General features: G+C 42.3%; 1 protein-coding gene across 19 annotated transcripts in view; it reads right to left on the minus strand.

Moving 5' to 3' along the window:
• FNBP1 (formin binding protein 1) overlaps nt 1-22307 on the minus strand; it is a 119080-nt gene that overhangs the window by 61259 nt on the left and 35514 nt on the right. For all 19 annotated transcript variants that reach the window (XR_006885563.1, XM_046641800.1, XM_046641923.1 and 16 more), the window contains exons 2-4: nt 15339-15454; nt 4532-4588; nt 3023-3170 (exon numbers count right to left, since the gene is read on the minus strand). Coding sequence is in view for 18 of the 19 variants with exons in the window: in XM_046641800.1 (XP_046497756.1) it covers nt 3023-3170; nt 4532-4588; nt 15339-15454 (321 nt within the window). In the remaining variant the exon portion in view is untranslated. The remainder of the gene's footprint in view (nt 1-3022; nt 3171-4531; nt 4589-15338; nt 15455-22307) is intronic.

The raw sequence follows: 22307 nt of genomic DNA on the forward strand, positions 1-22307 counted from the left end.
AAGTGCAATGGATGTCAGTTACCATCATCTGAAGAATGAACATTGAGGCCAAACAATTAAATATCCAATAGTATCAGAATAATTTAAAAAATTACAGTGTATCAACACGCAACATCACGCTACATTATGCAGTCATTCAAAACAATGGTAACTATTAGGCAGAAGAAAGCAAAAATGTTCACGATACATTACATCAAAACACCACAAATTTGCTTACTGATATTCTTTCTAGAATTTTAAGAGGTTTCACAGTTTCCTAAAATTTCATTTTAATATACAGTCATGCGCCGCATAGCGACATTTAGGTCAACGATGGGCCGCATAGATGACAGTGGTCCCATGAGATTAGTCCCACATAGCCTAGGCGTGTAGTGGTCTGTACCACCCAGGTTTGTGGACGTGCACTCTATGATGTTTGCACAATGAGGAAATCACATAACGACACATTTCTCAGAGCAGATCCCCGTTGTTACGTGAGGACCCATGACTGTAATCACAAAATGACTCAAGAAAGCCCAGTGTTTGCAGCTCTTCCTAAAAGAACCTCTGAGTCAGAGATGTACACCTGTAATTCTCCTTAAAATAAAAGGAACACTGTATATTGCAAGACATTATTTAATGCATATCTCTACTACCTATAATTTACTCTATAAATGACTATAATTTCTGATAAAAAAGGAACAGAACTCAAAATACAGATAGGACGGACTGTAAAAAGGACATATGATTAACAGTGAGTAAGCAAAACAAAAGAACTCAATCATAACACGGCAAAGAAATACAAGGATGCTCCGCCAGTGAACAACGTCTAGCTGAGAACTAAGCTGTGTCGAAGGCTGCTGCTTCTACTTCCCCACTCTCTCTTTCACTCCAGGAGTGTTTATCGAGAGCCTGCTCTGAGCCACACTGGGCACTGTTCCAGGTGCTCAGGAAACAACAGTGGACAAGAGAATTCCTGCCCTTGTGGGGCTTACATTCTAGTGTGGGGTGAAGGGAAAAGAAACAAGTAAATCTGTAAAATGTTAGATGCTGGTGAGTATTGATGAAAAAAAGTAAAGCAGAGGAAGGTGGTGAAGATGGGGAGAGGAACGAAGTGGGGGGAAAGGTGGGAGGGACTGTAATTTTAAACAAGGTGGACAAGATAGATCTCAATGAGAAGGCGATTCCTGAGAAAGAAGTCAGCAAGTGAGCTCTGCAGATGGCTTGGGGAAAAGCTATCCAAGGAGAGAATAGCCCGTGCAAAGGCCCTGAGGCAGGATCACATGGGGCATGGATGAGGAGGCCATGTGGTTGGAGAAGAGGAGTTCAAAGAAATAACAGGAGGCCACGTTATATGAGCTTCACATCCCACAATTCACTCCAGAAGTAGAATTTACATTCCAGAATAAGGTAAATGCACTGAGTTTTTGTTTAGAGTGTTGCTAAAATGCTACACTATATGGGTGGAGGGAGGTCAGTCAAGAAACAGAGCACTGGACCAGAGTAACAAACAGGAAGAAAGTATAAACTCTGCAAGGTCGAGGGAAGTTCAAGAACCGGGGAAGCAGTCCAGCATCGTGTTCAGATTTATTGTATTTACTTTATGATGATATTAGGTATTTGTGCTTCATCCTGAACCTTAGTGTTCTGCTTCCTTTCCATTGTATAAAAGAAAAGATCTTCTGTAATGGATGGTCTAATGGAAACTGTCGTCTAATTTGGGGCTCTAGTGCAAAGTTTCTCAACCCCAGCACCACGGACATTAGGGACCAGGTAATTCTTTGTTGGGGAGGCTGTTCTGTGCGTTGTAGCATGTTTGCCAGCATCCCGGGGTTCTGCCCACCAGAGGCCAGTAGCAATCCTCCAGCGACAATCTCCCTGACAACCAAATGTATCTCCAGACATTGACAAATGGTGCTGGGGTGGGGAGCAAAATTGTGTCCAGTTGTGAATGGATAAAAACTTCATCTCAGTTTATCGACATTTTTTAAAAAAACCAATGGGCTGATCTTAAGGCATGTATCTCTTCCTAACTTCTAAATATACCCAAAGCCACGTGTGCACATATAGGCTAGAAAGAACGAAACTCAGATGTTCCAAACACCTTCCTGCGTCTTGAATGCTTGTCCCAGGCAACTCCTACTCAGCCCTCAGGTCTGGTTTAGCCTTAACTGGTGAGGCCCCCGGGAGGCTCCTCCCTGACCTGGAGCATGAACATGTGAGCATCCCTGTTAAATGCTCTCGCAGCAGCTGTACTCATACTCTGTAGCAACTATCATCACTTCCATTAAATCATTATTTTGGTCATTATTATTTAATGTCTCCTCCATTTCAGCAGGAACCCTCTCTATCTTGTTGGCTCGTGGATCTCCAGAGCACTAAAAGAATTATTATGGACTCAAATTTATATAAAAAAGTGTATCCCCGGCCAACTTTGGTACTTTATGACTAAGAAGTTCTTATGGTGCCACCTCACAAGCGATGGAAACACAAGGACCACGGCTTAAAGATAAATCTCTTTGGGCAAAATCTTGACTATGAATAGACTTTACTGGAGTGTACATTTTTCTCCTTTGTTAACAATAAAGCTATGAAAAGACTGTAATGGCGTCAAGAGGAACAAAAGTGTCTTCTTCATTAGACGGCACTGAATGAGCCAAAGAGCGGGGTGGATGGAACTGAGGCCATCTTTCTGGTTTTTCTGAACTTCTTATATGCATTTATTTTAACACTATTTATTCCACAGAGCATATTATATTGCTTACTCTTTTCATCTCTGATATCCTCAAATATATTTAAATTCCTCAAAAGATTAGTATTCTGGGGTCCACAGACGAGTTTGAGTGTCTGAGGGACTCCTGAAATTGTGTGTGAAGACCTAGAAACACTTTCTAGGAACAGGCTCCATAACTTTCGTACGAGACTCAAAGGTGTCAGTTTACAATCCAGCATCTTACAGGATTCCATTTAACTTGAAAGCTTCTAGAGATACTCGCATTATCTTTGGTCCGTCTCTTAGGAAGGAAGAACAAATTTCTGTTACCGATTTTCGCTCCTGCTTCAGGTCCTGGACGTAGCGTGTTAACTCCACGGTAATCTGGGAGGTCATGTTCTCCGAGATGACTTCATGCTGCCCGGCGTAATCGTTCATTTCGTTCAAGGTGGAAAGGAAGGCTTTACACGCCGTGTACCTACGAACAGAAAACGCGACTCCTTTGCAAACAAGGCCACATCCATCCTAACACCGCTTCACACTGGCGGAATATTAATTAAGATCAGGTTAATTTGCATCCACCTCCCATGAGATCCTGACAATTCATTACACATGAGAGTGTTCTTGTCAAAATGGCTCCGAATTAATTACAATGGGAACCCTTTTCATTTTGCGAAACCAAATTTCTCTATGGAAGGCAATATTTGGCTTTGTTAATACTCAGTCCAAATATAACCCAAAATACATACACACGCTGTAGGTACTGATGTAGTGGGCGTTTTAGATCTAAATTAGAGACAATACTTTTGGGCTGTCCACGTTAAGATGCCTTAATTGCTGGGGCTGGCCCTGTGGTGCAGTGGCTAAGTGCGCACGTTCCGCTTCGGTGGCCCGGGGTTCACCAGTTCGGATCCCAGGTGTGGACAAGCCATGCTGTGGTGGGCATCCCACGTATAAAGTAGAGGAAGATGGGCACGGATGTTAGCTGAGGGCCAGTCTTCCTCAGCAAAAAGAGGAGGACTGGCAGCAAATGTTAGCTCAGGGCTAATCTTCCTCAAAAATAAATAAATAAATAAATAAATAAATAAGATGCCTTAATTGCTGACTGAAACGGACATATTTCTCGGATGAAAGAGTGGTACGATAGAGACTCCTGATGGTACGAAACCAAATCAAGGGGCCGGCCCCGTGGCTGAGTCGTTAAATTCGTGCTTGCACTGTGCTCCGGTGGCCCAGAGTTTGGCTGGTTTGGAACCTGGGAGCGGACCTAGCACCGCTCATCAGGCCATGCTGAGGTAACAACCCTCATAGCACAACTAGGAGGACCCACAACTAAAAATATACAACTATGTACCGGGGGGCTTTGGGGAGAAAAAGGAGAAAAAAAAAGGAGGTTGGCAACAGATGTTAGCTCAGGTGCCAATCATTAAAAAAATAAAAAGCATTTAAAAAAACCCAAAACAACAACAACTGGAAGGACCCGCAACTAAAATATACTACTGTGTACTGGGGGGATTTGGGGAGAAAAAGCAGAAAGAAAAAAAAAAACCCAACAAATCAAGCCTGTAGAACACATAATCCACACTTCCTGTATTGGCTTCGATCATACTCCAAGCTTTTCCTGATTACTTTAATTGAAACAATCTGGAATAGGTTTAGTGATTCAGTATAAGAAAAGGTAATTGAGTACGTTTTTATTGCAGCTTCTCCCCAGTTTAAAAACTGACATAAATATGAAGGGGGAATGCAACCTGTTGTAGATATGTATTTCTCCTTTCCTCCATAATCATCCCCAATGGCACAGAGATGCTGCCACATAATTATCAACGATAGACACACCTGTATTCTTCCTCCTCCTTTGAGTTCTTTTTAGGTTGGTATTTCTTCGAAAGGTTCCTAAAAGAAAAATGCAGACATGTCATCTTATAGAGAAAGATAATTGAGAAATCAGGAATGAAAGATGAAGTTAGTGCTTTTGTTTACAAGTTAAAAAAAAAAAATCATAAAATGTCCACAGGTGAAATCCATTTCTTTCTTTGCGTCTTTCAACCCGGATCATGAAGCTCCTGTTAGGAAGGGTTTGCAAACTTTGAATCTTTCACCTCGAAGGGAGAGCAAAGAAGAACAGAAATGGTCACTAGCTGGTCCCTTACGTGGATGTTAAGACCTGCCTTTATTCACCCGGAGAGTACAGACCACGTGGACAGACGCAGCGGCTTCCGTTTGGGGCACTGAGCTGACGGCGGTTTTTCTCACCAGGCCACCATGCCCTCGTCATCATCTCCAGTTGAGCAGTATTACTGTAAACCCAAGGAAGGTATATGAACTGTGTCCAAAGGTTTAAATGAAAAATCAAAGTGCCAAGGGCCTGTTGTCAAGGCTGGGTGGCTCCTCCCACACAGAGCTAACGAAAACCGCCTGTGAGTAAGTCTCCTCGAAGGAAGTAGAGACAATACTTTGGGGATGTTCACGCTAAGACATTTAACTAGGAGAACTTTTAACCTGCCCAGCAGGTTTGCTCTGAACACACTCAGATTACCCAAAATCATCCCAATCTCTCTTCTAATCCCATCTCCAGGTCAAGGATCCAAATTCTCTCCTCTACATTCAAAGCACTTAAATTTACTCCAAGACCAAGAGGTCAACATGAAAGAGCAAGCTCACTAACAGCCGGGTCTGCACTCTCACTTCTCGTGGGTCCCGACTTTGGCCACTGTGGGTAACGAAACAGCCACAGGATGCTGACTAATGGTCCACAGGGGAACTCTTCATTTGACAGCATCTCGGTGCTCACTTCCCTGTGGATTTCATGTTGCTATTCCTCTTTTATAACAGCTACTTTCATTATTTCACGTTGCGTTTCTTCCATTTCCTCTGAATCTACAGATTTGCCTAGAAAAATGGGTGATCATAAATTTACATTTTGGATCAGGGTACATTTCACATACAGAGTGAAATGTGACCTCATTCTAACAGGTGCTTCTAGATGACGTGAGAGGCAGTGGCCTTCAGCAAAAAGGACATCACTCTGGGGATCCAGAGGCCGTGTGCTGGGAGGCATGACCTCTGACAAGTCACGCTTTGAAAGCAAGTCTGTGCTTTCAGTTCCTCATCTGTCAGTCCAAAGGGGCAGGATGGAATGTCGCCTCTCATCCCTCCAAGTCTGGAAATTCTGAGGGAGTATATAAGACCCACTAGAATATCGATTGTTGCAGTTATTTAAAAATGAAGACACGCGTATAGAACAATTTAAAAATTATAATTAGACAAACGGATGAAAGAAGAACACACTTACTTGAAGGTTGCCCTCATGTGAGTTCCACTTAAATAAATAACCCACGTCATTTTTTCTCTACTGATACTCTGGATATGTCACAATTTACCTAATAAACCTACATCCAAGAGAATGTGAAAACGCAATATTTCCTTAGAGAGTGTGCCTTAGAGAAAAAATAATGCAAAAGAGGGAAATCTCGTATGTTGAAAGCACCATTTGGTTCTTTGAGTTGGTTTATCACAATCATTCCTTAAGAAGATTAGTAAAAACACTATCTCCCACCTACAAGGACCAGGAATGAAAGGGAGCACATGGAGAGCAGACACTATATAATCAATAGATTCTTTCCCAAATGAATTTAGAGGAGCATGGATGGGAGACCCGATATTGAAAAAGCCTAGTGGCCGCATGTGAGATATTTTTAGTGCACAGTTTTAAATATTAACTATTTCTTCTGTTAACTATAAATGACAAATTAAAAAAATGTCACTTCTAAATTCACCTCTTCAATAAAAAATTATTTCAAAACTATTATTTTAAAGGTTTATTTAAATCCACATTTTCCTTTTAGCTTCCAGTCCTTAGCAGCCATAAAAATCATTTAGGTTTTATATCTAGTTGAAGGAAACGGCTTGAATAGATCCAGGTAAAACCATCATTCTTTATGGCTCCCTTTTACCAGTCAAATCCTAAACGGGATTAAAGACCTGTTGTGGGCGATATCCTGTAAGATCATCGAGTTCTGACGAAGGAGCACCACTTAGACAATGTTAGCACACACAGCATTCAAAATGCTTCTTAAAAGCACCAATGAATAATTCACGTTACAAATGCGAGCAGAAACTAAAAGCTTCAGAGGTCTAGAAGGGAATTTCAGGCCTAGGAATTTCTCTCCCTAGGCCTAGGGATATTTCTCTCAGGGACCACTACAAAAAACGATCAACTTTCATTTCCATTCTCTGGAGACAGGCTTTCTTGCCCTGTTTGTATGAGGGTATTTCAGAAACAAGCAAGCAAATAAACCACAAAGAGCATCTTTAAATTTATTGGGTCTTTCTGAGAAATTCTCAGTGTTTTAAATACTAAACTTGTTCTTCAGATAGGCTAATTAAAAGGTAAGAGACAAACATACATCCTTTAATAAGGATCCCGGATCTAAACTTGGTCGATCCTAAGAACCACAGGGATGCTTTTAAAAAGGAGATACTTGGGCCCCATTCCAGACCCTCTGAAATGGAAGGTCCAGGGTTGGGCCCAGGAATGTCCAGGACTTTTTTTCTATCTTTCTTTTATTTATCTAAAAGCTCCTCACGAGATTTCCAGATAAAGATGGCAGAATAAAATTCAATCAGAGAATTGTGCTTTGCCAACAAGAAGAGGTGAAAAGCAGCCAGGAGAATTTTCAAGAGCAGAAAATAAGCCAATGAAGAAAGGAGCAGGACCTCATCTACACACTTTGAAACGCGATGACCAGGGCGAGAGACAGAAGATTTGGGGACAGCTGAGAATGGAGGCTGACCTCACCCTGCCTGTTGCACCGACAGAAGTCCGCAAAACCCTGACAATGGATTCAGAAGTAAACCAAGCGGGGAGTAAGCACTTGGGGACTGAGACAGAAGAGCTCTGTGAGGAAGGCCACCAGACCCCAGGACGTGGGCAGGGGCAGGGCTGGCCACCTGGATCCCCACTGTCTGGCTGGCTGTCTGGGGGGTGCCCCCCAAACCTAGGGGTTCCAAAGAATAAGACACGCCTTTGACGTAATGGAGTGAAGTCCAAAACGGAACCTCTAACAACGTTTCTGAAGGGACAACAACTCAGAGTCTCAAAGACGAGATGTCAAACTAGGCGCTTTCCCCGACCCTGAGCCCCTGATGGAGCATAGAGGGAACGGCCAGTGGTGCTGGGGGCCCGGTGAGAACACTCCCCTGCACTCCACTGGATCAAGCAGGAGCCCAGGGGTTGCTTACATTAACAACAACAACAAAAACAGTAATAATAATGTTGCTGAGCATCAGCCTAGTAAGACCTTTCCACGCTGTTTCTCACTAAGTCCCCTCCACAGCCTTATAAAGTGGGAATTTATTATTATTATTCACATTTTAAAGATGAAGCACAGAGAGTAATTTGCCCCAAATCGTATTACTGTTAAGCGGAGGAACCAAGATTACATCCCAGACACTGAGACTCTCGAGTCTGTACTCTTAACCGCTTCACTGAACCACCCACATTAAACATAAGTGAGGTGAAAAGATATGATATGTAATACAGAAGAAAAGAAAGAAAGGAAGGAGGGAGGGACATGACAGAGAAAGACCCAATCGGGAAGGAAACAAACAAGGAAAAGAAGCAGGATGAAACTCCTCCAGGATATTTTGCATTCTAGACAAACAATAAAAACACAGCAATAAAGCAAGAGTCTCCAGACCACCAGATAAAAGAGAACGGATGGAAAGGGAGACTGCGAAGCTCAGGAAGGAACTGACAACTGAAACGCACCACTGCACAGCTAACACATAAACGAGACTGGCTGTCCAAGTGAACAGAGCAGAGTCCGAGATGACCATCAGGTGGAAAGCAACGGACACAATCAGAAGAAAACATGATCCAAAGAACACGATGATGTAACGTAAGGAAAACGCGTATCTCTGAAGTATATAACCCACTAAGTGGAACAGAAAAAATATTCAGATGTGATTGAAGAAAGTTCCCTGAAATAAATGAAGAAGCGAAGCTGCCTGGGAAAGGTCTCTAAGGAAAACTGATAAAGAATGATCAAGAACAAGGCATAGGATGGCGAAGTTATCAAACGGCTAAGTGGAACAAAAAAATTCTTCACATATATGGTCAAAAAAGCAAGTCATCTGCAGAGAAAAAAATCTGGCCGGCTCCAGAGTTTTCCACCAAAGACAAGGCAGTAAGAAAGTCTGGAGAGAGAGAAAATATGGCCAGAGAACGACCAAGTCAAACTGTCGTCAAGCACAGTGGCGTTCTCAGACAAGAAAGAGCTCCAGGATTAGGCTGCAAGCTCTTATTAGGGGGAAAATAGCCCTATTTTCCTTGATGCCAAGAAGCAAAGTGGAGAGGCTGTGGTAGAAGGAATGGTGGTGACCATAAATCTATATTCAAATGTAGAATTAAGACAAATTAACTGTGGGGCTCATGTTACAGACCACATTGTCTAACTCAATTAGAAGAGGAAGCAAAACACATAAATACTACTTTCTTTATCTTTCCTAGCAGTGAGGCAATTCAGCCTGTTTAAAATTACAACATGGAGTTAAAAAAGAAAAACAAAACCCAGTAATGACACCCTACAAGTTTTTCAGATTCTTTTTGCTAAATCTTATGAATTTGTTTAATATTTAAAGTTCAGCAAATCTTCCAGTTTCACTTTAATGTCTTTTTTATGGTTAAATTTAAATTTAATGCTTTGTATACACAATATGCAAAATATTTTCTAAAATGACTTGTACGCGGTCATCCTTTCTTTACAATGAGCTCCTGTAACAAAAACTGAGCAGACTGAATGGTTCATCCAGAAAAAAGCACAAATGTCTCCAATGTATAAAAACATGCTCAACCTCATTCATACTAAGAGAAACAGAAACTAACACTCAGACTTAGCAATTTTTACTTGTCAAATTGGCAACGATAAAAAAAGACTGGTAACAAGAGGCACTGAGGGTCAAGGTAGGGAGCATTGCCACACCCTCTGTATGAGCGCTGAGGGTCACCGGCTCCCAGGAGGGCATCTTGGCAAACTCTGTCACATCCAGAGCGCTACTTTTAGGAATTTATCCTCCCGATGTGCTCGCCCAAGTGTGTTACTCAAGGTTACGCATTGCAACTTTGTTCAGAGTTGCAGACAAGTGGCAGCAATCAACACATCCACCAAGCCCATGCAATATGGTAAAGCTGTAAAAAATCGAAACGAACACTTGGAAAAATCTCCAGGATGCAGAAAGCCAAGAGCACACTGAACTGCTGGGGAAGCGAGGAAGAAAACACACACTTATTTGCCCGTGTGTGTGTAAGATCTCTCTGGAAGGACACAGAAGAAACTGATAATATTTATTGTCCTTGGAGACAGGCTGGTAAGAGAAGGGACACTTCACTGTTCACTATTCTGTCCCTCTAGAATTTTTAATCATATGAATTCATTATCTGGCCATAACAAATAATTTAGTTTTTTTTTTAAAGAAACAGTTGCTAAGGGAAACCAATAATTGGTTCTCTTATATAGGTCATATAAGACGTTTTAAAATTATATTAGGAATTTGACCCTACACTGCCTTGAATAAACAGTAACTATAGCAGGGATCAGCAAAGTTTGTCTGTAAAGGGCCAGACAGTAAATATTTTAGACTTGCAAGTAGGTCCCGGTCACGTGGTTGCAACTATTCCACTGTCACTGTTCGGCAAAAGCAGCCACAGACAACACATAAATGAATGGATGTGGCTGCATTCCAATAAAACTTTATTTACAAAACCAGGCAGTGGATGGATTTGGCCATAGGCTTTAGTTTGCCAACCACGGATGTCCAGAAACCAAAGCCCTAATCATCATCTTCTACGTCTAAAATAAGTTAGCATTTTTTCCTCTAATGCAGAGAAAAATAAAAATTATTTAATGATAGACGTCTCCCCAGAAAAATCATGTTGATTTTTCAACATCATATGGGTATTTCAGGCAAGGATTTGTTGACTATGCTGCAGTCACATTGGCCGTTCTATTCCTTGAACATGTTCCTACCTCAGGACCTTTGCACATACTGATTCCTCAGCCTGGACGAGCTACCCCCAGACCTCTCCACACCTGCCTTCTCCTTGTCCTTCAGCTCTCAAGCAATGACTTTCCCCTGGCCAGTCTAGCTAGGCAAGCCTGGCTCCCCATCGTGCTCTACTGTATCCCTGGCTTTACTTATTTGGGGTGATAAATGCTATCTTTAAATGACTGACCTCTTTGTTTTCCATAGTGAGAAGGAGAGCTCCTTAGAGTCCCCCTGGAACTCTGCCGACACATTGTTAGTTGTTCTGTTTGTTGTCAAGCCCTCATCAGCTCTCACAGGCCTGTGCAAACACACAATGCTCCTTGAAGCAACACCGACCAAACATCGTTGCTCTTTCTTCAACTGTTTACTAAGCACCTAGTATGTACCAGGCACCGTTCCCTACTATCGGGATGCGTTGTGAACACAACTCAAAGGGCCCTGCGCTGAGGGGCTGACATTCTAGCAAGGACGGAGTGGGAGACAGTGAACAACAAATACAAGATGAGGTAATTATACAGAATGGTAGCAAGTTATCAGCACTGAGGCAAACAGGAAAGTCCAGTAGAGGGAGGGGGTGGCCTCACCAAGCAGGTGACATTTGAGCAAAGACTTGAGGGAGGTGAGGGAGTAAGTCACGGGTATCCTGGGGGATGAGCACCTAGGTGACACCATGTGGAAAGGCCAGTGCAACAGCCCTGGGGTGGAGCATGCCTGGGACATGCAAGAAACAGCAAGGAGGCCGATAGGGTTAGAGCAGAGAGGAGGAGGGAGAGAGGGAGACGATGTCAGAGAGGAAAGCAGATCTGATCGCGAAGGGCTCTGCAGGACACCCACTGTGAGGATTTGGGGTTGACTGTGAGTGAAATGGGGAGATGCTGGTGTTTTGAACTGAGGAATACAGTGATCTGGCTGCTTTGTGGAAAACAGACAGATAAGAGGGACTAGGGCGGAACAAGGGAAAGCAGTGAGAGGACTGAGAACAACCCAGACAAGAGGTGATGGGGACGTGGACCACAGTGGCAGCAGTGGAGGCAATGAGAAGGGGTCGGATCCTGCATAAATCTGGAAAGTAGAGTCACCAGGACTTCCAGCCGGCTTGGATGGGACGGGAGGGAGTGTGAGAGACAGAGGGGAGCCCACGGTGACTCCAGGGTTTCCGACCTCAGCGAGGAAGGAGGCAGCTGCCCTCGAGTGAGTGGGGGGAACGCCGGGCTGCAGAGATGCAGATTCTGAGTGGAGAGATTCACACATGTTACATGTCAGGTTTCTTAGACGTCCAAATGGAGATTTCGAGTAACCTGTTTCTCGAGTTCAGGACAGAGGTCCAGCCTGGAGACACTTATCTGCGAGCTGTTGTCTTGTAGATCACACCTGAAGCCACGAGACAGATGGGGTCACAAGAGAGTAGAGACCGAGAGGGAGGAAGGCCGGGAACTAGGAGGTGGGGCACAGCACGGCGAAGAGGCAGGAGGAGCGGAGGAACCTGCGAGGGAGGCGGAGAAGGAGCTTCCAGTGAGATAGGAAGGATGCCAGGAGACCGTGGGATTTCAGAAGCCAAGCAAGGAGGAGGGAGCATCCACTCTGTCAAAGCTGCTGGCAGGTCGAGGACAGGCCCTTGGGCTGAACAATATGGAGGTCAGTGGCACCCTTGAGGAGCAGAGCTGGCGGAGTGGTGCAGGTGAGCTGATTTAAAATAGCGCGAGGAGGGGGACTGGAGACAGCAAGTAAGGACACCATTGAGAAGTTTTGCTGCAAACGGAAGCAAAAAGGAAAAAGGTAGCTGGTAGAGAAAGGGAGCTTAAGAGAAGTTTTGTTTTTCTTTTTCGTTTTGTTTTCTGGGGGGTTTTTTGGTGAGGAAGATCTGCCCTGAGCTAACATCTGTTACCAATCTTCCTTTTTTTTTTTGCTGAGGAAGATTAGTCCTGGGCTAACATCTGTACTAATCTTCCTCTATTTTGTATGTGGGATGCCTCCACAGCATGGCTGATGAGTGGAGTAGGCCCGGGATCTGAACTGACGAACCCAGGCCACCAAAGTGGAGTGTGCAGAACTTTAACCACTTGGCCAGGGGGCCGGTCCTTTCTTTTTTGTGTTTTTAATGATAGGAGACATAAGGTCGCATTTTTGTGCCAACGGGAATAATCCAGTAAAGAGTGAAGAATTGATGATGTAGGAGAGAGAGGAGAACGCTGGGGCAGAGTTCTGGAGTCAGAGAGAGCGGGTGAGACCTGGTGCACAAGAGGAGAGCCTGCATTTAGACAGGAGCATCTTTGGGGGGAGGGGCATCAAAATGTGGGAACAGATGCTGACACGTGGGTAGAGAGTGTGAGAGTGTGCAGATATTTTCTTCTGACTCCTTCAATTTTCTCAGTGAAGTAAGAAGCAAGCGGTGAGGATGGGAAAGGAAGTGTTGGAGATGATGAAAGAGAAGCTATGAAGAGTCACTTAGGAGAGCAGGGAAAAAATCAACAAAGGAGAGAAAGCACGATTATGTATCAGCGTGCAGCCTGCGGCTGAGACCTCAGCGTAAAAGATGAGAAGACCTGTCCAGAGGGTTAGTAACTGTCTTGAAGGCATTTGTTCAATTACTCAGAATTTTTTTTTATCAACTTCTCCCAACAAGTACAAATTTAGATACTTCTCAGGGATGTAATGAAAGAAATGTTAATATTTGAATCTCAGGAAAAGTGCTTCCCAGGAGACTACAATCATAGCAGTAATTCTGATACTTTATTTCAAGTTGTGAAACACGATCTACAACACGGTAAAATGGTCAGTGGAGAGCTATTAGATTTTACCCTAAACCCACATTGGGATTTGCAGTCTTTTGCAAAAGCCTCCCATTTTGTTACCTAAATCCTCAGTTCCCTCTCCTAGGGTGACGAGTAGGGCGAGGAGCCAGGTGCAGTCCAGACCGGGAGCTAAGAGGGCACTTTCCCTCCGTGACACAGAAGGGATGCAGAAACTTGCTGAGAACCGACTTAACGACATCTAATAACAAACCTCTGAAGCAGAACGAGATAGTGGACTAAGGCACCAGCAAAGAGGAGTGTATGCTAGTAGATAACGGACAACGAATACAGATAAACCCATAAGGTGAGACCTTATTTTGGCTAAAGCTCTTATGTAACGCATTTTCACGTGAAAGGCAACATTTTATGGCTGACAGTCTAATCAACATGAAACAGCTCATTCTCTCTTCCTATCTCGGTTCTGAAAGCCTTAACGCATTAATGAGGCTGACATACACAAGGGGCAGTAGAAATTCATCTGGATTCGGTGAGTTATAAAAATTATTTCATTGAGCCATACGTTGTATGTTTTATTTACTCAATGGAAACAAAACTTGTCATCCATAAAAATATCCCATATGTACCACATAGGTGCTTATTTACAAACACTACCACCAGCAGCCCTGTAAGAACCCACGTTCTTTCAATGACACATGGCAGACCCCTTATGCAGATGCTCTTTAGGTTAAAATGAAATGTTTCTAATCCGAAAGTCATCTAGATCTTTAACCAGTCTTAAAGCAATCTCCACAAACCAATTCAACCAAACCAGAAATCATCAAAGATTCTGCATGCCACTTCAAGTTCAAGCTCGGTTCTACAGACAACTTCTAAACAATTTACACAAAAACACAAATTTCTTGGATGGTTTCACCATTAAAGATGTAAGAGGTCCAAAATACTTTTAAAACTTTGCTCCCCGGACCTCCCACACGCTGCTGGAAGAAACGTGAATTAGTACTTTGGAAAACGGTGTGATCCGATCTGCTAAAGCTGAGCACACAGGAAGCCTCTGAGCCCGCAGTTCCACTCCTGGGTGGACACTCGGAAACGTACAGATACGCTCCGAAAGCCTTGTGTCAAAACGAATGCTTGTAGAAGCGCTTCGTTATATCCCCAATTTGGAAATGAGCAATCACCCGGTGACAGTGGGGGATGAACACACTCACCCACAGAAACACGAAACAGCAATGTAAAGACACAAACTATCACGCGTGCAAGAACATGAATGGACCGCACAAACACAACGCAGAACAAAAAGTAGCCAAACGCAAACTGTGCATAATAAATGATTATATTCACATAAGGCTCAAAAATAGGCGAGACGAATCCGCGCTGTTAGAAATCAAGAGTGTGTCAAGCCTGGGGGGCGGCCGGTGAACCAGGAGGGGCCATAGGGGCATCCGAGCTGGCAGTTTTCTCTTTCCTGACCTGGGCGCTGGTTACATGGGTGTGTTCACTCTGTGTCAAGTTATGGAGCCAGGCACTTCTGATCTGGACACTTCTCTGTATATATGTTTCAATAAAAAGTTTTCTGAAAAAAAAATAAGCTGCTCCCAAATTCAGAAAATATCCTTTTAAAAAAAAATGAGCCTAAAAGCAATAACTTAGTTTTTATGTTTACTGTTCTATGAAAATTAATCTTCTACGTAAAAACAGTTGTTTCTATGGAAATATTACCTTACATGAAAGAGAAAAAGAAATATTTAAAGGGTTATACATTTATACTATAAAATGAGAATATAAGTTATCCTTACCTCCATTTTGCAGTTAATAAACAAATAACCTTCTCAATATCAACTTACCTGAGTTGCTTTGCATAGCTGAGTTCAATCTCTGTCCTTTCCTTTACAAATTTGATGTATTTCTCAAGAATATCAATTCCCCACTGTGTGTGTTTTTCTAAGTTGTCAAATTGATCCTGTTAAAAAAAAAACAGAGACAGTTTATAACCTATCTCTGTGATTAACATAATTTCAGTGAACGACTCTCTCAACAATATATTGCTACGTAGAAAGCAGTTCCAACATTTTCCATGATTGCACTTGGGTGTTTTTTTTGTTGAGCAGTTTTGAATCAACATTACCAAATTTGGTTTGAAAAACCGCCTGGGGGACTGAACTCTGACCCATTTGTTCACGTTCCCTATTCCTATTAGAAACATGGCTTTTGGATATAATTAAGGTCCTAGTACAACAGAAAATGTCTTTTCCAGATACAAAAACAGAGAGGTGAAACGCACACCCACATTAACTCAGCCACACTATCAGTGTTATCTCGGAGTTATTCAAAACAGCTCAGTGAAATTTGGGGAAAGGAAATGGGAGGGAGAAGAGTTACAAAACATTGCTTTCTTCAAACAAATAAATACAATGACTCACAGGGACTTTATCCAAACATATAGCAAGCCTACACCGTGCCAGGAATGGTGCTGGGAACTGGGGAACCCAAAGGAACAGAAATACAGCCCCAACTTGCAGAGCGCCTTGAGGTTCCTCCTCTGGAAGAATGAGAGGGGGTGGGGATTCCAGCAACAGCTAATGCAAAGGCATGGAGACTTCCGGGAGTCAGGGGGACTCGTCCAGCTGGAGCGCAAGGCGGGGGTAGGGGGCAAGGTGGTGGGTGATGAAACTAGAGAAAGACTGGGGACCATCACCCAAGGCCTCGAATGCCCAGCTAAGGAGCTTAGTCTCTCCAGAGGGCACAAGTGACTCACTGAAGGGCTTGCAAGGGGGTGTGGCAGGATGATAGATAGAATCACCAAGAGATGCAAGTTAGGAGCTTGTTAAATAAGTCTAGACGAGAGGAAATGGGAGCAGAGGGAAGCATTTCATAGACACTTAAGTAGAATCAAGCAGGCTCAGTGACTGACTGGATGAGGAGGCTGGAAAGGGATGCCAAGGAGACAGAGGATTCTAGGGTGACTCCCTTCTCCTTCCTGTGACCAGACAGACGGAAGGACAACAGTTTGGGATGAAGTGACACGTCGAACAAGGGAGTGACATGTCCAGAAGAGGGTCAGAAACACAGATCTATTCAGAGCTCAAGGAGGGAGGCCCGTGAGCCAGTGGATCTGAAGCAACAGCCAAGGATGATAATGCCAAAGCCTACTGCAGCTCTGCGGGCCAGGCCCGGAAGGACAGCCCAGCAAGGCTACGGAGAGTGAAGAGAGCTAGCAGGCCATCCCGGGGACGAGAGAACCGAGACGAGGCACAGATGGAAAGTTTGCCCGTGAGAGGTAACGGTGACTGAGGATGAGGGTTCTAGCCCAGCCCTGGGGCTTCACAGAGAAAGGCCACCGAACATCTCAAGGCTTTAGTCATTTGCCTCTAAGATGCAGAAATAATCCCCGCCTAATTTCACAGATCGGTCATGTAAAACGAGAAAGTGCCAAATCAAATATACAAGTACAAAGCCGCAATTTAATCCTGTCAGCATGTGCAACCTAACAGTGACCTTCAGCCTCACCCTCGGCTCGCTCTGTAAATCGAGCGTCTTCAGTTTCCATTCAAAGCAGTGCAAACTGTAAACCGAGTAAACTTCGTTCTGTGTAAGTCAGATTTGGGTGGAGTGGGCAGGCAGCAGAGGCAAAAACACGTTTTCTCCACCTTGAGAAACGCTTTTCTGAAGAGAAATAATTTCCCCAACCTAACTCCCACCCTGGCCCATAAAACAGTTTGAGAAACATCAACTTAAGAAGTCAGGGTTTTTATTTTACTAGAATGCTTTTCTCATTAAAAATAATCCCTGCAAAATGTTTGCCTTTATACCTAAGAATTTTTAATATTATCATAAACAATAAGGACAAATATTTAAGGTTTTCATTGATTCTCGGTCCTCAATAATACATTCCACAAACTCCTAGCCTCCACTTCAAGAAACGCAGTACAGGAAGATTGTTTATTTATGTAATCTCTAAAGACAAGGGTTGTCAAGCAAACTAATAGTGGAAACAAGACTGTAGGTCTCTTTAAAGTACTTGAGGAAGCAAATATACAAAGTATTCAAGTAATGATTACAAATCGTTCCTGGCTATTTAGAGCCCGGCTTCCTCAAAGCTTTCTGCTAAAGGTGAGCCTTTGTAAATCTAGTTTCATAGCGATCCTATTTATTCAAACCCCCCCATTAGCGAGCCCTCTCTCTGGATCGTTTCCCATCTTCGGGGCCTCAGCTACCTTCAGCAATTCTAAGTGTTTCCTTGAAAACTTGCAAAGACCATCTGCTCTTAGATGTCACTCTTGTCCTGTTAATAATCTAACTACATATTTTCACCTATTGCATTAGTTTGCCATCCTTTTTAGCCCTAATGTACACAACATAAAGCAACAGCCTTTGATACCAAAACTCTTTAAAAAAATCTACGTTGGAATTGAGTCCACCTTAAAAATTACTGGCCTCAAACCAACAATATGTTTTCAATAAAGTTATCTGTATTCAAGAACATTATGCAAGCTATTATAAGGCACTTAGTAAAATAAGGTACAAAGAAGATAGAAGATCTTAATAAAAAAACTTAGCAACAAATAAACTAGTACTCGTTTGGGAATACAGTATAGTTCTTTCGATGCTATATGCAAACATCTCTGAGGATGCTGCCCTGTGGCCGTCACCCTGCTGGCCACGGGATAGACTTTCCTGACAGCCGCTAAAAGAAAATTCAAAACAGATGAAAAACTAATCAACCCACTTACATTCTTGACTAAAATGTGGAAAACTTAATGGAAAAAAACTCCAAATCTTGAAAAGACTCCTTTGTGAGCAAATATTCTAAATGGTTCTTTAAAGAAATAGTCTTTGCTACTTTGGGGATGGTGCCATTATAAAAAATGCATCCCCTCCATTACATGTCAATTATACCTCAATAAAAAAAAGAGAGAGAGAAAGAGAAAAAAAAAATGCCTCCTTTCTTGTTTGATGTCACATGACAGCGGTTCTGAAGGTGCCTTTGCCCTCTTAGAAATCATTAAGGGCCTCAAAGAGGTTTTGTTTATACGGGTTATAGCTATCAATATTTACTGAAATTAAAATTTGAAATTAAATTTCCATCTGAAATTAAAAACGGAGAGCTTTTAAAAGCATTTAGTAATTCATTTAAAAACAATAATAAATCTACTAAATGTTAATGTAAATAGCATATGCTTTAAAAAATTTTTTATTAGGTTTAACTATAACCTAGACAATCTCTTTATACATCATCTATTTCATTATTATTATTATTGTTATATATATATTTTTTGGTGAAGAAGATTGTTGCTGAGCTAACATCTGTGCCCATCTTTCTCTATTTTGTATGTGGGACGCTGCCACGGCATGGCCTGATGAGTGGCGTTAGGTCCACACCTGGGATCGGAACCCGTGAACCCTGGGCCACCAAAGTGGAGCATGTGAACTTAACCACTATGCCACCAGGCCGGCCCCAAATAGCATATTTTTTAACTTTTAAGAACTTTCTTTTCCAAGACAAAAAAAAAAAAAAATAGCGAGAAGAGTGGCGTTGTTTTACGTTTTTGCAAATCTCTTTGATGTCCAGCTCAATAGAAGATAGCTCGATTCTCATCGATGCTTCTGTATGTGATCTGGCATGATTCCTTATTTCGGTTGAAGCGTAAGAAAAAATAGGACTTCACACAGATATGTAGTTAGGAACAGAGGAGTATTTCAACAGCCTTTTTAGGTAGTTGTGGATATTCTTATTTGATATTACACTAAAACTTGACAAAGTCGTTTCTTAATGGCTGGTTGCAATGTGAAATCTGAAACCATAGCAATGAACTTTTCATCCTCAGTTACAATAAAATGCACTGGTCTATCTTGCATTTTGAATGGATCATTTACCGGCACATGACTGTCTGACATTATGCATTGGTCACTTAGAAAATATTACTTCACTGACACATGCAGATCTTCCAAGTGTTGACACATTTCATAATAAAATATTAAAAAATCACATTTCTTTATATTACTACCTATCTCATCTTATCTGAGGAATCTTTAAATATTTGGAGGCTATCAAGCTGTCACAGTGGCAAATAGAAATTTTCCGAAATTCGAATTTTCACTTAAAAGCTAGAATTCTATCATTGGCAACAAGTATTCTCAGTTGTTTCCTTGAGGTGACAAGCTCACTTCATTCCTTTTTGAGAAAATGTCTGCCAAATGCCCAAGAGTCTGTCTGGCAATGGCTCTTTGAAGTGAAAAATGGTGGCCCATGACAAAAACAGCTAGTTCAGCTCACAACACAATCACTAAAGTATTTTGGTAAGCAATACAGTGCTTTAGGCATGCTGCCCGTCTTGTCACACACGCTATTAAAAAGGTGTCTATTCAAGGGTTGAGATTTAATAAAATTAGTCATCTTTACTGTTTCATCAAGGACATTTTTAGATAAAACTCATTTTCTTAACAGCTGAAGGTGAAGAATACAGTAACGGCCAGTCCCGTTTGGAGCCGCTGCCTTGGTTCACGTTAAGGCGCCGGGAGTCTTACCCTCCCTGCTCTTGCACCATCGCTGCAAATGTCCACACACACAGCACAAAAGATGATGTCCTAGGAGCGTTGTGAAAATAGTTTTGAGCTTGTGGGCTCCATGAGAGGGTTTCTGGAACTTCCAGAGGTCCAGGGACCACACTTTATGACCCACTACCACATGGCACATACTCTAAGATTTCTATTTTAAAGTTGCATATTGCCAAAGATTAAGAAAGTCAGATAATATATGACCTAATGGAAAATGATGTTTAATTTATAAGTGCGTGCTATATATACACTCAACAATTAAATGTAAAGTTGCCAAGAGGACTGCAAATGGATGTTTCCAAGTAGCTGGTTACAGCCTGACAGGTACCTTCCAGGAACCCCTGTAATGCCCCCGCTTGACCTAGAATTCAAAACAACCAAAGGTTCGTGCCAGGAGCTTTCAGCTGTGAGAGGCTGAGTAAGCCGAGAAGACAATAAGGAAGGTGCGATTGCATTAATCAACATACAACTGCTGTATTTTACAATCGTTTTTAGGCCTGGTTTTATGTACCATGCTGCAATTAAGCTCCTTTATGCGCTGAAGACCGAACCAGAACAAGTATGGAGAATGGCATTCGTTTGGGTCATCATGTCTTCATCAGAATTCTTACAGAATCACGAAGTCCAATACCAACAGATTTTGCCTACAGCATAAACCCGTCAGTCGGTGTTATGACTAGTCTCTCTAGGTCAGTAGATAATGATTATTCTTGGCCATTCAGGAAGTCTTCTGAAATCTTGATTTTTTTTTCAAATTATGCAAAAGAGCTGACACAGGAGCTACAGTCAGAAAAGCTTTTGAGGTGAGAAGATCCAAGTCAGCCGCAAGGAAGTTCTTCTGCAAAGAAGAGGTCAACGTTTCACACGGTGCTTCCTGTAACTGAGAAGCACACTAAACCGACACTAATCCCAAGACCCCTGGGATCAGCCGATCTAGTCAGAAAGGAAACTGCTACAGTTCCTCTGTGGAAGCGGCTCAGACTCAGAGACGGGGACCTGAGGCCAGCTCTCCCCCACGATCGAATCCCTCCCTCTACAGCAAGTGACCCGCTCCGGGGATGGAATTATCCCCTTCACATTCCTGGATCCACTTCCGTGTGTGCTGTCTGCACCCCTGTTTTAGGATACTCTAACTTTGGATAAACCCACTTTCCTCAGAACTTGGGCACTTTGAAAAGCAGACCTTAAACGGCTCTTTTTAAACAGAAGCCCTGGGGATGATACTGCCGGTATCGGCTTCCTCTTATCTTCGAGGAGAAAGTGTCAGAAGGTATAGACTTACCCAGAATATAAATGTAACAAAACCTCCATTTAAAATGCTTTAAAAATCAATTTGGGTCTGACTATTAAAGTAGCTGTATATACAGGAACAAAAAAGTTTCAGAAAGCTTTAGAAACAAAAATGTGTCATCACAAATACCACGTAAAATTCTATTTCTCGAACTTTTAACAAAGACTTCAATTGATTTCCACGGGCAAATTAAGAATTTTTCTCATTAAATTAAAAGCAGAAATATCCAAATATATATTTTCAACATAAACGCATCACACCTTGAAGTGATGAAAAACCATTACCCACAGTGACTTCAGGGTTTACCCACAGAAAGAGTGGCAGCATTAGAGGGTTTATTTCAAGGAGCACAGATACTTTATGTTTTGACGATACAAGCAGATGCAGATTCTGTAAAATTTCGTACTCACTGGCTGTTTCTGAAATGGGTTCTGTGAATTAGGGTGGTGTTCTCCCTCGGTTGAAAATGCCTCCTAAAGCAATAACCTGTCACATAACTGACAAAGGAGGGCCTCTAACATCACAGGGTCATGGTTGGACAGTCAAGCTACTACAATGGATTTTAACTAGCACACAAGTTTTAGTGAACTCAGAATTTCCTTAAAATGAAAGTCTACAACTTGCCATAAAGACAGGTAGAAATTCGGGCACATCTACTGTTGCCAACCACAGTCTAAGTCTGTCTTTATCGGGAAAATGAAAACACTAAGGAATTATTCTATGTTCATGGTTCTTTCCAGCAATTGCATTTTAAACACAAGAAGTAAGAATGTAAACAAACACAAGATGAAAATATATGCATGAGTTTAAAAAAACCCCAAAGAAAACCTTAAAAAAAAAAATCCAACAGCATATGAAGTTAGTGATACAAAGAATGTGGAAAAGGCACACAGAATATGAAAAGCTGCATTTTCATACTTTTATAACAATAATTATATTGTGCAAAAGGGCAATAAGGAGGCTGACG

This window comes from Equus quagga, chromosome 1, assembly GCF_021613505.1.
Source record: "Equus quagga isolate Etosha38 chromosome 1, UCLA_HA_Equagga_1.0, whole genome shotgun sequence".
NCBI classification, from domain to species: domain Eukaryota; kingdom Metazoa; phylum Chordata; class Mammalia; order Perissodactyla; family Equidae; genus Equus; species Equus quagga.